This window comes from Hypanus sabinus, chromosome 2 (genome assembly GCF_030144855.1).
Source record: "Hypanus sabinus isolate sHypSab1 chromosome 2, sHypSab1.hap1, whole genome shotgun sequence".
Taxonomy (NCBI): domain Eukaryota; kingdom Metazoa; phylum Chordata; class Chondrichthyes; order Myliobatiformes; family Dasyatidae; genus Hypanus; species Hypanus sabinus.
This window is the reverse complement of record NC_082707.1, coordinates 173902783-173918952: the sequence shown is the minus strand read 5'-3', so window position 1 is coordinate 173918952 and position 16170 is coordinate 173902783. Positions and strand designations below refer to the sequence as shown.

Here is a 16170-nt window from a genome sequence, read left to right as displayed (position 1 = left end):
TATCCAAATGGAATTGATTTAGGTATATGCAGGATCATTGAGGTCAACGTGATTGTGTGAAGATCTTTGGTGAGCCTAAATTATTTCTTTGTGAGCATAAAGATCACACGGTAAGACATTCACTTTTGAGCCATGATTACAACGGCAAAACTGAACACTGAACACAAAACCTGGCTTTATTGACAGCTGGCCTCAAGGCAAATAAATTATTGAGTTTACATCACTGTAAACTGAATCTAGATTAATGTGGCTTTATTGCAGCGTCAACAGGAGAAATGGACCTACTCAGCCTTCAGTTAAATCTGGTCAGATGAGAATGTTGGATTAGAATCATAGATTCATTGAGCCATACAGCAGAGAAATCTATGCCAACCATCTTGAGCTTAACTATAATATTCTGTTGATAAGTCCTTGATCCATATAACATTACCACCATTATCAACACCATCACTTTTGGCATCATTTGTGGTCCAAGTTTAGTGCAATAGGGTTGTAATGTTGTCAAGCTGTAGTGATTAAGGTTTTGCCAGTTAGTTCAAGAAGTAAATGGCAGAAGGGAAGTAGCTTTCGTGAACATGGCGGTGTGGGACTGAGTTCTAATATGGATTTGCCAGAGCAGCTGGGCAATGGCAATCTTCATAGAATCTGAAGCGGACAAGGTTGTCAAATTATGTGATGATTGTAGGTGACAGTGAACCAAGCAGCTGCTGATGAACAGTTGAAGTGGTAATTTGAAAAACAAAAACTTGAAGGTGCTGTAAAACTCAAATATAAACAGAAAACACAGGAAGAACACTGTGGGTCAGGTAGTCTCTGTGAAAAGAGGCAACATTAACATTTCAGGTGAAGGACCCTTTGTCAGAACTGGAAAGATTCCTCATGAAAAGTCGTCCTGAAATGTGAACACTATTTGCCTGAGCTGCTGAGTGTTTCCAAAACTTGCTCTTTTTAATTCAGAAGCATAGGTATGTCACAGGATCTATTTGCTAAGTTTTCACCAAGGTAGTTCCATTTATCTGGTGATTATGGATCAGGAGTGTGAGCATTATTTGACAAATAAAATACATAAAATCTGAATTTTACATAAATTTACCTTATGATGTGAATTCAAAACACCATTCAAGTCATGGATAAGAAAATGTAAATTATTGTCTATGCAATTGAGGTGATGAACCAATAACCACAAGTACTGATGGTGAAAACATTAGAATGTGACTACATAAACACATTGATGAATTCAAAAGATTTAAATATGTATTCTTACAGAAAAAAAAGTTATCTTGGTTGAAAAGGTTATGCAAATGGATTTCAACCAGTCAAAGAAAAAAGTCGGAACAATGTGAAGGGAAGGAAACTTGAAAACATTGCAGAACTTAGGCCATTCCTTGTTACGGTGTAAGGCAATAAAACAACTGGCATCAGTTCTGATGACATTGCATGAGTGAAGAAGAAAGGCAAAAAATGAAATTGAGGCAACAACCAAAAAATTGAAAAAAATCAGGCTCAGACTGAGAAGGTAATAGAAATTCTTCTGGAGTGAAAAATGTTTCATCAGTTGCGAAAGGCTTGACCTTTACTTTAGTCACAAGCCATAAATCCTGGCTTTGTTCACAAATCCTGGTCTAAGTCAGCAGTTTTGATAATGGCTGCAAGTTTGGAGCATTCTTTTTTTTTCCCAATGTGATCACATGACTGAAAGTAGCAGTTTCATAATGGTACTGTATATGTATGGCTATCACATTGAAAATGGTAAAAGATGATTTTCAGAAGATGAGGTGCCAAAAGGCACTGTTTTCAAATGAATAGATGAGAATAAACATGAGGGTTCAAGTACTGCAATGAGATACAGATTGTATAATGTTTTGTTAATCTTGGGTAATGCCTTGTTGCACACCAGATTATAATCCTGCTGAATTACAGTTACTGCAGATTCCCGTTTGTTGGGACACATTGGCACCAGTATGTTTTGGCCCAATTATGTGGCTGCCCCAATTCCTGAAATTTCATGGAAATAGTTAAAAAAGTATACAAAAGTCAAATATCTGTTTAAATAAGTAAAAAATTATGTATTGAAATGAAATACAGAAAAAATTAGAACACTACCAATACTACTGCAGTGCTATAAAATGGTATTAGTTCCCCATACTGATGGATGGAGGAATTCATCCAGTGTTGAATGACTGTAAATGAACAAAGTCAGTGCAGACACCCAGTGAAGATAATGGGCAGGCTTCATACAAAGCTTTTGATGTTTACATCCTCCGAATCTTCACTTTTATTGTAGCATTCAAGATGATTGTCAATGCCTTCAAATTCTTCGAATTTCTTAACTTGTTGAAGTTGTGAAATTGTTATATTTTCACTCCTAGTGGTTTTTGGCATCTCTGAGCCTGAAGGCTTGAAACCAGTGAGCAAAACGGTTCCAAATGTCTCACTGCTTATCTCTCACCAAAGACACTGCTTTTTGAACAGAAACAATGCTATTTAAAAACTGTTTGCTCTAAGCAAGGTGTAGTGTCTAACGGCCACAAAAGTGTGCATGACTGACACTGGTTAAAAACTGTTCAGCAACTGTCCTCTGTCTCAATTAAGCTGCTTAGTGTCCCAAATAAAGTGAATCCTGGCTATTTTCTCAATTGGTTTTTGGCCTTTAAGATTTGTTCCCAGTAAGCAGCTGACCCAATTAACCAATGTCCCAATTAAACTGAAGGCTCGGAGTACAATTGAGTTTAGCTCAGCCAAATATTGGGTGGTGGAAGAGAAGCAGTAAGGACAAAAAAAATCATGACTGAAGCCATAGAGGCAGAGATAGGTGATGTAATCTGTGTGTTGATAGTACCAGGCAAATCAGATGTTTGGAAATGGGACGTTGCAGTGATAGACTGTGCTGGCATTGGAGAGGATCCAGAGGAGGTCCACAAGGATGATTCCAGGAATGAAAGGGTTATTATACGAGGAATGTTTGATGGCTCTGGGTCTGCACTCACTGGAATTCAGAAGGATGAGGGGGCTCTCATTGAAACCTTTCGAATGTTAAAAGGCCTAGACAGTAGATGTGGTAAGAATGTTTCCCATGGTGGGAGAGTCAAGAACAAGAGGGCACAGCCTCAGTACAGAAGGGTACCCTTTCAAAAGAGAGATGTGGAGAAATTTCTTTAGCCAAAGGGTGATGAATTTGTGGAATTTGTTGCCACATGCAGCTGTGGAGGCCAGGTCGCTGGGTTCATTTATGGCAGAGATTGATAGGTTCTTGACTGGACATGGCATCAAAGGTTACAGGGAGAAGGCCGGGAACTGGGGTTGAGGAGGAGATAGAAAAGAGGATCAGCCATGATTGAATGGTGGAACAGAATTGATGGGCCAGAAGGCCTAATTCTGCTCTTATGTCTTATGGTCTTATGAAGTATGTAGACAAGGAAGAGATGGAACTGGAAGTGTGCACTTAATTCATTTAATTTCTGCAAGAGATACGCAACAAAATATCAAAGAGTGAAGCACATACAATATGTAACCCAAAGATTGTATTCCAGAGATTGATCCAATAGAGCCTGTGGAAGCTGGGACCGAAATGTCACTAAATTTAGCCAAACAGAATCTGGCAGTGATTCTTCCCCGGGTCAAGAGTATGACACAATTTCAATTCTTTGAGAAGGTGAAAGAAAATTTGTGGAACAGGTTAAATATGCAAAAAAACCTCATCAAAATGTGAATCATTCTTTTAGTTCAGAATTGGGAAAGGTGTTTTGTGTATGCGTATGATATATGCATTCTTGCACAGTGCACGCAGAAAGTGTGAAATTAACAATATACTTCTGGTTTTGCAGCTCCCCATGTCTCATAGTAACTTATTATATTCTTATCACTATAGCACCTCAAACAGAATAAAAACACAAATATATTAAACCAAAGGTAGTTACAAATGTATTATAGTAAAGTTCAAGCTATAATGAAAGAACTATTGTGTGATTCTACATTAACATGACAGTTAAAATCTGTCATTTTTTGCTAGATTGGTGCAGATAGTTATGCAGACAAAATGAGAAGACTGTAGTGCTACCCGCAGTAGCTTTAGCTCTTCCCAAACCTGATGCAATATTATGTATGATCAATAGGTGCAGATGCATATTCCAGCATTGTCTCTTTTTTTTTGTCATGTACTTAGTGTCATGTAGTCCATCTAAGAGAGGGAAAACTCTGACTTCAAACCTCTGCTGCCTTGTGGCCATACCCACTCATGGGAAAGGCTTCGGGAGTAAATCCTGAGGACAAATCCGGAGCTGGAGTCCCTAAGGCAGTATGACGTTGCCTTCAACCTCTCTCTACAACCTCTCTCTTCAACCTCCTGCGACACCGGTGCCAAGCTGTATCGGCCTTTGCCCTTCCCTTGGACCACATTGGTGTCGTGGAGAGGGGAGACTTGCAGCCTGGGCAACTGTCGGTCTTCCATACAACCTTGCCCAGGCCTGCTCCCTGGTGAGGCAACTCCAGTAGACTTTGCAGGCGCAGATCCATGGTCTCGCGAGACTAACGGATGCCACCACTTAGTGTTGTAATGCAGTAAATGAAACAGCCATTTTCAGTTCAGTAGCTTCCACAACCATGGAATATGTGGCCAGATATTTGAAACAAGTGCTGGAAAATGTTTGAAGTCAGGCAGCACAGGTGCCGTTTGACATAGAGGGTGTTTCTAGCATCTAAAATTTTCTTTTTATTCACATCGATCAGATAATTTGTTCTGTCAGATGTTGTTTAAGGGTTAAATAAGAGCAGAAAGCAGGTATTACCATAGTAATAAATTGTTACCACTGGACTTGTGCTGCTCTCTCATCCTGCTTTTGTTGTAACTTTTGGAACAAGTACATCTTTGAAAATACCCCATAAATTGCAGGAAAGTAATATCTATGATTCAATTTTGAATTATTAGCTAGCTATTCTATCATTGCTAATACTCCGTGGAGAAACTATACAGTGGATATAGCTGTAGAAAATGTAGAAATGATTGGAAGAAGTGAATGAATGAAATGGTAGTTTTTGCTTAAATGTGTTGATTTAATGCATCTAATATTTTAACTCTTGATGCTTTACTCTTTGCCTTCATATTATAAACCTTGGATAAATGTTGATAGATTCCTCCCCAGCACTGTGAGGTGGGACAATTATGAAGCTTGTGGACCTAAAATGGCAAAAACAAGTAACAAAAGAAATTGAAAAAAGAAGCAGAGATTTCATTTTGAAAGGAAAATATATTGCTGAGTTTTAGTTTTCACTGAAGAAGCCCAAGCAGTGCCATTTGAGAGCATGCTTTGATAAGTAGACCAATTTTATGGGGTTTCTGATGACACTCCTGTCATGAGGAAGAGTCTCAGCCTAAAACATTTACTGTTTATTCCCATCCATAGATGCTGCCTGACCTGCTGAGCTCCTCCAGCACATTATGTGTATTGCTGTGGGTTTCCAACATCTACAGTACCTCTTGTGTTTATTGGGTTTCTATTTTCTATTGGTTGGCTTCATGTATTTTTTGATACTTTCTCTAACTGCAGGGTTGTGTGCCACGATAATATAATTGCATAATGCATTATGCTGAATGAAGATGTAAATAATTGAAAGAGCGTGATGCACAACATAAATCAATGTAAATAAATTTTACAGAGGATTATAATAATAGCAACAGAATAAATCAGGCAGATGCATTTGCTGCAGGCAGTTAGGAAGACAAGTGGTGCCTTGGCCTTCATAATGAGAGAATCTGAGTGCAAGAGTAAGGCTGCCTTACTTCGGTTATATAGGACCTTGGTAAGGTTACACCTGGAGTATTTAATACAACATCAAGCAAGCTCTGGACGAATTGAGTGTTGTGTTCAATAGGCAAGAAACAGCACATCCTGATGCCTTTCCCATCATTATGGGTGATTTTAACCTCACCAGCTTGAAAAAAATCTCTAAATAATTATGATCAACAAATCACTTGTAGTACCAGAGGAACCATCACACTGGGCCACTGTTACACCACCATCAAGAGTGCTTACTGTGCTATTCCACGCCCGCACTTTGGAAAGTCTGATCACTGGGCTGTACTTCTACTCCCTGAGTTTCAGCAGAGACTGAAGACTGCAACACCAGTAGTAAGCACCAAGAAGATATGGACAAGGGAGGCGCAGGATCACTTTGACTCTGTAGACCTGACTGTATTCAGGGATTCAGCTTTGAATCTGAATGAGTATGCCACAGTTGTTACCAACTTCATTACAATTTGTGTGGGCAAATGTATGCCTACAAAAACTTACTGTACATTCTCAAACCAAAAGCCACGGATAAACCAGGAGCTTCGTGGTCTATTGAGGGCTAGTGTTGTAGCATTCAAGTCTATATGAGAAAGCTGGGTATGACTTGCTGAGAGCTATTTCAAAAGCAAAGGAGTAATTCTGAATGAGGTTGGAGGCGAAATTGGATGCACGTCAACTCTGGCAGGGGATCTGCGGGCAATTACTTCCTACGAAGTGAAACCCAACTGCATAAATGCCAGTGATGCATCACTCCCAGATGAGCTCAACCCATTTTATGTTGCTTTGAAAGGGAAGATTAAACTATAGCTATGAGGATCCCTGCGGCACCCAGTGACCCTGTGATCTGTGTCTTAGAGACTGATGTCAGGCTATCTTTCAAGAGGGTGAACCCTTGCAAGGTGACGCACACCAATGACATACCAGGTACGGCTCTGAAAACCTGTTCCAACCAACTGGCAGGGGAGTTTAGACATTTTCAATCTCTCGTTGCTACAGTCGGAAGTTCCCACCTGCTTTAAAAGAGCAACAATTATACCTGTGTCCAAGAAGAGCAGGGTTAGCTGCCTTAATGACAATCGCCTATGTGGTAACTTCTACTTTAAAAAAGGACCACTCAACAATTTCATGGCCAAAAGAGCATCTTTATCTGGGACGGCAAATGATATTTACAATACAGAGGCTTCCTGGTACCTCGTGCGGCCTGGGTGGAGGAACTATACACAATGCATACCAGGAGTAAAACTCCGCCAACCCCGGAAACGGCCTCTTGTTACCAACACCTTCCAGATTGGTATTAACTTACTTTTAATAATACTCACATTACAACAGTGTAGTAGCACTCACATCTATGTTGGTTACAGCTGTCTCAGCCAGGTCCTGGTCCCACTGCAATTTGCCTGTTGCCACAATAGGTCTACGGTGGATGTGATCTCTTTGGTTCTCCATGAGGTCTTGGATCACCTGGACAATACAAATACCTATGTCAGAATGCTGTTTATAGACTACAGCTCTGCATTTATCACCATCATTCCTACAGTTCTGATTGAAAAGCTCCAGAACCTGGACCTTTGCATCTCCCTCTGCAACTGGATCCTCGACTTCCTAACCGGGAGTCCACAATCTGTATGGATAGGAAATAACACCTCCACCTCGCTGACAATCAACACTGGCACACCTCAGGGATGTGTGCTCAGCTCACTGCTCTCTGCTCTCTAAACCCATGACTGTGTGGTTAGGCACAGCTCAAATACGATCTATAAATTTGCTGACTATACAAACATTCTTGGCAGAATCTCAGATGGTGATGAGAGGGTGTACAGGAGTGCAATATACCAGCTAACCGAGTGGTGTCACAGCCACAACCCTGCACTCAGTGTCAGTAAGACCAAAGAACTGATTATGGACTTCAGAAAGGGGATGATGAGGGAACGTACAACATAGAGGGATCAGAAGTGGAGAGAGTGAGCAATTTCAAGTTCCTGGGCGTCAATATCTCTAAGGATCTAACCTGGACCCAACATATTGATGCAGCTATTAAATAGAGCATTCTACCTGGCTTCATCACTGTCTGGTAAGGGGGTGGTGGTGGCGCTACCACACAAAATCAAAGTAAGTTGCAGAGAACTATAAAATTAGTCAGGCCCATCATGGACCCTATCCTCCTCAGTATCCAGGACATCTTCAAGGAGCAGTCCCTCAAAAAGGTGGCATCCATCGTTAAGGACCCCCACCACCCAGACTTACCCGCTTCTCACTGCTACTATCAGGAAGGAGATATAAAAGCCTGAAGGCATGTGCTCAATGACTCAGGAATAGTTTCTTCCCCTCTGCCATTGATTTCTGAATGGACATTGAACCCCTGAACACTACTTAATGACTTTTTAACTTCTATTTTTGCAGTACTATTTTAATTTAACACCGATAATAGCCTCCTGGCTCAGAGGTGAGAAGGCCACCTCTCATAAACAATATAGTCTAGGGTCGGTATGATTTTGGTTCAACCAAACAGGAAAATTAGGATGTTTCAATTAATGGAACCACGATTTGAGTGAATACTGTGTAATTACTGCCCACACACAGTTATCAGTCGGGAAGAAGTAACAGATCATCCACCGCATACAATTATAAAGAAAGTGTATTTACTAATTTCAGCTTTATCAAACAGTTATTAATAGAAATAAAAGAAAAAAATAATAAAAGGGCCCACTACAACTAAACCAGTCTAAATATGCACAGGCACTGGAGCTCATATTGTCCAAAAGCTGGGTATGACCATTACTCACAGCACTGAATTCTCATCACCAATCACCAGTAGAACTTCCCATCTTGGACTTCTTCATCTCGCGAAGCGTTTTCCCACTGGATCGAATCCTATGGGCCATCTTCTCAATCTTCTCTGCCTCCCACCAACAGACCACCAGTGTCTCTCACAAATCTCTCTCCGCCTACCTCTCTCTAGAACCTTCTCCCAATTCCACCATCCTGACTGGCTGACACAACATTCCTAAGTTGAACATCATAGTCCCTTATCTTTAGCTGAAACCAAAACATTCTACCAGTAGAACATACTGCCTTATGGAGAGCTATGAAATGCCCTCCGTTAGGAGTAAAAATATTTACCAGGGCATTACACTATTATCATGTATTGTACTGCTGCTGCAAAGTTAACAAATTTCACAACATATGCTGGTGATATTAAACCTGATTCTGATTCTGAATGTTGCTACAGAGGAGAGAGAGTAGGTAAGTTTAGAAGAGTGAAGCATGACCTCGTGGTAATGTGCTAAATTCTTCAATGGTTCGAAAGAGTTGATATTGGGAGCATATTTCCTCTGGGTAAGAAGTTACAATCCAGAGACCGCATTCACCAGACTAGCGGTAAGGTGTTTGAAATAAGGAGAAATTCCATTACTCAAAGACTGGTGATCTTTGGAGTTCCTTACCCTGGATGGTCTTTGACGCTCTGGAACTGATTGCAATGAAAACTGAGTGTGATAGATATCTGGGAAGTAAAGGGTTCACTGGATTCGGGAATAAACCAAGAAAACAATGTTTGAGGTTGTGTGCCAGAGCAGGCTCAATGAACTGAATGGCATACATCTATTCCAATTGCTTGTACTGTGACACCAAATGTTGAAATTAGACAAACAACTGTCTGTATTGTGTTCCAGTACAAACTGACAGAAAGACGTTCCTGGACATATTGTTGGTGGTGACAAATCAGATTTTTTTCATGTTGACTTCTCATTGACGAATGTAAATTTAGCTTTTTGATTCCATCTTGATGTACAGTAGGACAGTTTCATCCAAACTAATAATCCACCTCAAGGTCAATGTTCTTAAAACTGATAATATTTCTATTAGTATTGGTGAGAACTTTGGTGAACTTGAATTGGACATCACTGATGTTTCTGGCCATGCTGTTGGTGAATCTGGTCCCTGTGTTCCCACTGTTTCTGAATAATTTCCTCAGGTGGTGGAATTCAGGATAACTATTACAGAGAAATTAAATCATCATTTTTCAATTTACAAAGAAGCAACTAAACGTTGAATTCTGTATACTCAGCTTCATGTCATCTATTTTGTGCAGGTGGAAACATAACTATCCTTTATCGAGAATGGTATAAGCCTTTGGTCTGGTTCTGGATCCTGGTTGGCCTGGCTTACTTTGCGGCTGTCCTCAGCATGATTGGAGACTGGCTGCGTGTGATATCCAAGAAAACAAAGGAGGAGGTAAGATGTTATATTTGCTCTTGTAAACATCATTAAACTATTTATAGGAGTGGGGCTTTGTCATGGAATAGATTAAGATTGTTTCCCAGATCCATTTGTCTCTGGTAACAGATCTATAACAGGTTCAATTCTATTAGGAGCAATGCCAAAGTAGACAGAGCATTACTGTAAATATACTTCGTCTTACGTGGTCATGGCCAGTGATTCCCAGGAGCCAGTGGGATGCTGCTTTTCTTCAAGGAAGCTTTGTGCATGTTGCTGAATCTTTTCCTCTGTCATCGCTTCCTGTGATTGGGACAGGTTGTCCGATGTTGGGTGTGAGAATTATAGAACCTGATTGACTATAATTGTGCTCTTAAGATGGAGAAGTTGCCCTGGAAAAAGACACTGATATAGGTTTGCTTATCATTCAGAGAATTTGGGAGATTTTGCAGATTAGCTTTATGGTGGCCTGAGGTGGACACTAGGTATTCCTGTCCTGAGGAGTGTTCAGGAGTGCAGGGATCACTGTTGCCCTGCATATAAGTACTTTCTTTGTTTGTTCACACTGAGAGGGAGATCAGACAGTTCTGAAAACAAACACATAAACAGGAAATTCTGGAATCATTCAGCAGATCAGGTAGAATAAGTGGAAAGTGAAACAAGGTTGATGTTCCAGTTGTAAACTGAAACATTCACCCTGTCTTCATTAGTCCCTGAAATTTTAACTGCATTTCTCCTTCTGCTGATGCTGAGTGAACAAGCTGAATAGTTCCAGAATTCCTATTTTGCATCAGGTTTTGAGCATCTGCTTTAAAAATAAAACTTCATTTGAATACTGGAAGTTCAGCTAAGGGATAAGGAATGTGTGGTATGTTCTGGGGCAGGACAATGTGCAGGTTTTTAAAGCAAAAACAAAATTGTTCAATACCACATGAATCTTCAACTGGAAAATGTTCTGGGTGGTTAATAAAAACCTACCGGTGTGCCATTAGTCTTCTAGTTTTACTGCTGCAAACTTTCAATGTACTTCATTTCTTATTGAATGGTCACTGTAGGAGTGATAGAGAGACTTTGGATGCCTTAGGTGTAATAGAGAGTGACACCCTCTCATATAGTGCAAACAATGGAATAAGTATTTTTAGTATCCAGGGGTATATTGGACTGTGCGATTGGAAGTCACTATAGGGGCTTTACATTTTGGAATATGAAGCAGGTACAAACATTAGACATAGTCTTTAACAACTAGTTCTTTGAGCTCTACTCCTAATATCGACACGATGGAGTACATAATCTTGTTGACGTTATTTGAATACTTAAGTCCAGGTCTCCTTTCCAGCCATGTAGAGTTTTTGTCCTTTTGTTCTGCACACTACAGGTCTTTCAGGCCACAATGTTGTGCCGACCATGTAACCTACTCTAGAAGCTGTCTAGAATTTCCCTAGTGCATTGCCCTCTATTTCTCTCAGCTCCGTGCACCCATCGAAGAGGTTCTTAAAAGACCCCACTGTATCTGCTTCCACCATCGCCGCTGGCAGTGCATTCCATGTGGGCTATTGATTCCATTTATCTAACCTGGATACTCAGGAATGTTGCCGGCAAAAGTACTCTTTGCCCATTCTGGTTCCCATCAGGTAACTGGTCAACAGTTACCAGTGATAAACTATCATCAGTCACTTTCAGCACACGCTGATGCAGTTTTTGCCCCATTACCAAGTGATATGTCACTGCAGAGCTGCTGACAAGTTCACAGTAGCTGAAGCCTGTTCCCATTCAATATGTTCATTTTCTAGGTAACCCGCAACACAATATCTCTGCAGTTAAATGAAATTGTAGAGTTAATTATGATCGGCCTTAATTAGAGAGTATATGTTGTGGTCTGTAAACATGGCCCTTAGATATTGATGGGTGAGCAAAAGATTGCTACGAACCTGAACCCTTGGAAAATGATCTCCCCATCAAAAATATTGAACTATAGTTTGTAAGACACTGAAGGCTTTATCCAAAAGACAGAAATACACAGGCAAAACAGTGACACAGGAAGTTAAGTGCTAAATGCTAAGACTAATATATTGAGAGTTCACTTTTAACTCAATCATGACTTTTACTCAGATATAACAATTAACCATATAACAATTACAGCACAGAAACAGGCCAACTTGGCCCTTTTAGTCTGTGCTGAACGCTTACTCTCAGTTAGTCCCACTGACCCGCACTCAGCCCATAACCCTCCATTCCTTTCCTGTCCATATACCTATCCAATTTTACTTTAAATGACAATACCGAACCTGTCTCTACCACTTCTACTGGAAGCTCGTTCCACACATCTACCACTCTCTGAGTAAAGAAATTCCCCCTCGTGTTACCCCTAAACTTTTGCCCCCTAACTCTCAATTCATGTCCTCTTGTTTGAATCTCCCCTCCTCTCAATGGAAAAAGCCTATCCATGTCAACTCTATCTATCGCCCTCATTATTTTAAATACCTCTATCAAGTACCCCCTCAACCTTCTATGCTCCAAAGAACAAAGGCCTAACTTGTTCAACCTTTCCCTGTAACTTAGGTGCTGAAACCCAGGTAACATTCTAGTAAATCTTCTCTGTACTATCTCTATTTTATTGACATCTTTTCTATAATTCAGTGACCAGAACTGTACACAATATTCCAAATTTGGCCTTACCAATGCCTTGTACAATTTTAACATTACATCCCAACTCTTATACTCAATGCTCTGATTTATAAAGCCAGCATACCAAAAGCTTTCTTCACCACCCTATCCACATGAGATTCCACCTTCAGGGAACTATGCACCATTATTCCTAGATCACTCTGTTCTACTGCATTCTTCAATGCCCTACCATTTACCATGTATATCCTATTGGTTTATTCCTACCAAAATGTAGCACCTCACACTTATCAGCATTAAACTCCATCTGCCATCATTCAGCCCACTCTTCTAACTGGCCTAAATCTCTCTGCAAGCTTTGAAAACCTACTTCATTATCCACAATGCCACCTACCTTAGTATCATCTGCATACTTACTAATCCAATTTACCACCCCATCATCCAGATCATTAATGTAAATGACAAACAACATTGGACCCAGTACAGATCCCTGAGGCATACCACTAGTCACCGGCCTCCAACCTGACAAACAGTTATCCACCACTACTCTCTGGCATCTCCCATCTAGCCGCTATTGAATCCATTTTACTACTTCAATATTAATACCTAATGATTGAACCTTCCTAACTAACCTTCCATGTGGAACCTTGTTAAAGGCCTTACTGAAGTCCATATAAACAACATCCACTGCTTTACCCTCGTCAACTTTCCTCGTAACCTCTTCAAAAAATTCAATAAGATTTGTCAAACATGACCTTCCACGTACAAATCCATGCTGACTGTTCCTAATCAGACCCTGTCTATCCAGATAATTATATATACCATCTCTAAGAATACATTCCATTAATTTACCCACCACTGATGTCAAACTGACAGGCCTATAATTGCTAGGTTTACTCTTGAACCCTTTTTAAACAATGGAACCACATGAGCAATACACCAATCCTCCAGCACCATCCCCATTTCTAATGACATTTGGAATATTTCTGTCAGAGCCCCTGCTATTTCTACACTAACTTCCCTCAAGGTCCTAGGGAATATCCTGTCAGGACCTGGAGATTTATCCACTTTTATATTCCTTAAAAGCACCAGTACTTCCTCCTCTTTAATCATCATAGTTTCCATAACTTCCCTACTTGTTTCTCTTAACTTACACAATTCAATATCATTCTCCTTAGTGAATACCAAAGAAAATAAATTGTTTAAAATCTCCCCCCATCTCTTTCGGCTCCACACGTAGCTGTCCATTCTGATTTTCTAAGGGACCAATTTTATCCCTCACTATCCTTTTACTATTAATAAAACTGTAGGAACCCTTCGGATTTATTTTCACTTTACTTGCCAAAGCAACCTCGTATCTTCTTCAAAGGCAACAGGAGTGAATCTGCAGACGCTGGAAATAAATAAAAACACAAAATGCTGGCAGAACTTAGCAGGCCAGGCAGCTAACGTCGTCACTACCTCCTCCCATAGATGCTGTCTGGTCTGCTGAGTTCTGTCAGCATTTTGTGTTTTTACTTGTATCTTCTTTTAGCTTTTCTAACTTCTTTCTTAAGATTCTTCTTACATTCTTTATATTCCTCTAGCACCTCATTTACTCCATGCTGCCTATACTTATTGTAGATCTCTCTCTTTTTCCTAACCAAGTTTCCAATATCCCTTGAAAACCATGGGTCTCTCAAACTTTTAACCTTTCCTTTCAACCTAACAGGAACATAAAGATTTCACCTTTAAATGACCTCCATTTCTCTATTACATCCTTCCCATAAAACAAATTGTCCCAATCTACTCCCTCTAAATCCTTTCGCATCTCCTCAAAGTTAGCCTTTCTCCAATCAAAAATCTCAACCCTGGGTCCAGTTCTATCCTTCTCCATAATTATATTGAAAATAATGGCATTCTGATCACTGGACACTAAGTGCTCCCCAACACATACCTCTGCCACCTGACCTATTTCATTCCCTAACAGATGATCCAACACTGCCCCTTCTCTCGTCGGTACCTCTATGTATTGCTGCAAAAAACTATCCTGCACACATTTTACAAACTCCAAACCATCTATCCCTTTTACAGTATGGGCTTCCCAGTCTATGTGTGGAAAATTAAAATCTCCCACAATCACAACCCTGTGCTTGCTACAAATATCTGCCGTCTCCTTGCAAATTTGTTCCTCCAATTCTCGCTCCCCATTAGGTGGTCTATTATACACCCCTATAAGTGTTACTATACCTTTCCCATTTCTCAATTCCATCCAAATAGCCTCCCTAGATGAGCCCTGTTATCTATCCTGCCAGAGCACCGCTGTAATATTTTCTCTGACAAGCAACACAACACCTCCCCCTCTTGTCCCTCCAATTCTATCACACCTGAAGCAACTAAATCCAGGAATATTTAGTTGCCAATCACACCCTTCCTGCAACCATGTTTCACTAATAGCTACAACATCATATTTCCAGGTATCAATCCATGCTCTAAGCTCAAACACCTTTCTTACAATTTAAATGATCATTTGTACAGGCAAGGTGCATCGTACATAGAGGCACCAAAGTCATGAATTTAATTTAAAATAAACTTTGTTTCCTTTATTAATCACAAAATTCAATACAGGAAACATCTGAGTCTGACACAGTCATCACTAGTAAGGCGTCACAATTCTACCAGAGCATTGCAGAAGCTAAGGTAAACTGTAAGGTTTTAAAACTAAATTGCAAACTCAGTGGAAAAGATGTCACAAACATTAATGAATACCTGTTTCTATAGCAACCCATGGCACATTCACCAGCATTACATGGATCCAGAACACTTGAGGGACCCGCTGAGATGGGTGTATTTAAAGGGTGCACCAGACTGAAATGAAGTTAGGATGTCTCTGTTTAGTACCTAGGGATCATTAAAAACATTAATTAGCTTGCACTGTTGTTTACTGTAGATAGATTCAAGAGGTAATTTTTTTAAAATCTAGAGGCTCAGTATCAGAACAATCAAAGATAATTCTTTAATTAAAAGAAATTCCAGACCAAATTTTACAACTTGTGCCCAACACCGATACTTATTCCTATTAGTCAAGCTAACCTGGTCCAGATTTGAAACATGGACATCACCGGCCTGGACAATTCCAGCACTGAGCAGGGAGGAATGGAACAGACACAGTACCTCAAATGCTATTTTTATGGGTTGTTTGAGCAAGAAATACAAAAGAAAAGGCTTTGGAAATGAGTAGGGGAGTGGGATAAGTGGATAGCTTTTCCAAGACGCTGGCACAAATATTATGACCAAAATAGTCTCTTTTGCATTTGTGGGAGGACTGGAATGATCGTTTAACCATCTCAATCAAACTTTAGAACTTCACACAAAGCAGCACACTCCCAGTACAGTAAGGAAGTTTTTATTTTAGTCTCTTTATGGAATACAGGCATTGTTGGCAAGGGAAATATTCAGTGTTCATTCCAAATTGTTCCTGAAAAGGTGATGCCAACCTAACTTCATAAGCCGTTCCAGTCCTTTTGGTAAAGGTATTCCCATGGAAATGTACAATTTGGAATTCGGG

The 16170-nt window shown here is 40.1% G+C and overlaps 1 protein-coding gene across 1 annotated transcript in view; it reads left to right on the top strand.

The window, feature by feature from the left end:
* LOC132405640 (potassium channel subfamily K member 10-like) overlaps positions 1-16170 on the top strand; it is a 48654-nt gene that overhangs the window by 25281 nt on the left and 7203 nt on the right. Inside the window, exon 6 of the mRNA XM_059990620.1 lies at positions 9877-10019. Coding sequence (XP_059846603.1) covers positions 9877-10019 — 143 coding nt within the window. The remainder of the gene's footprint in view (positions 1-9876; positions 10020-16170) is intronic.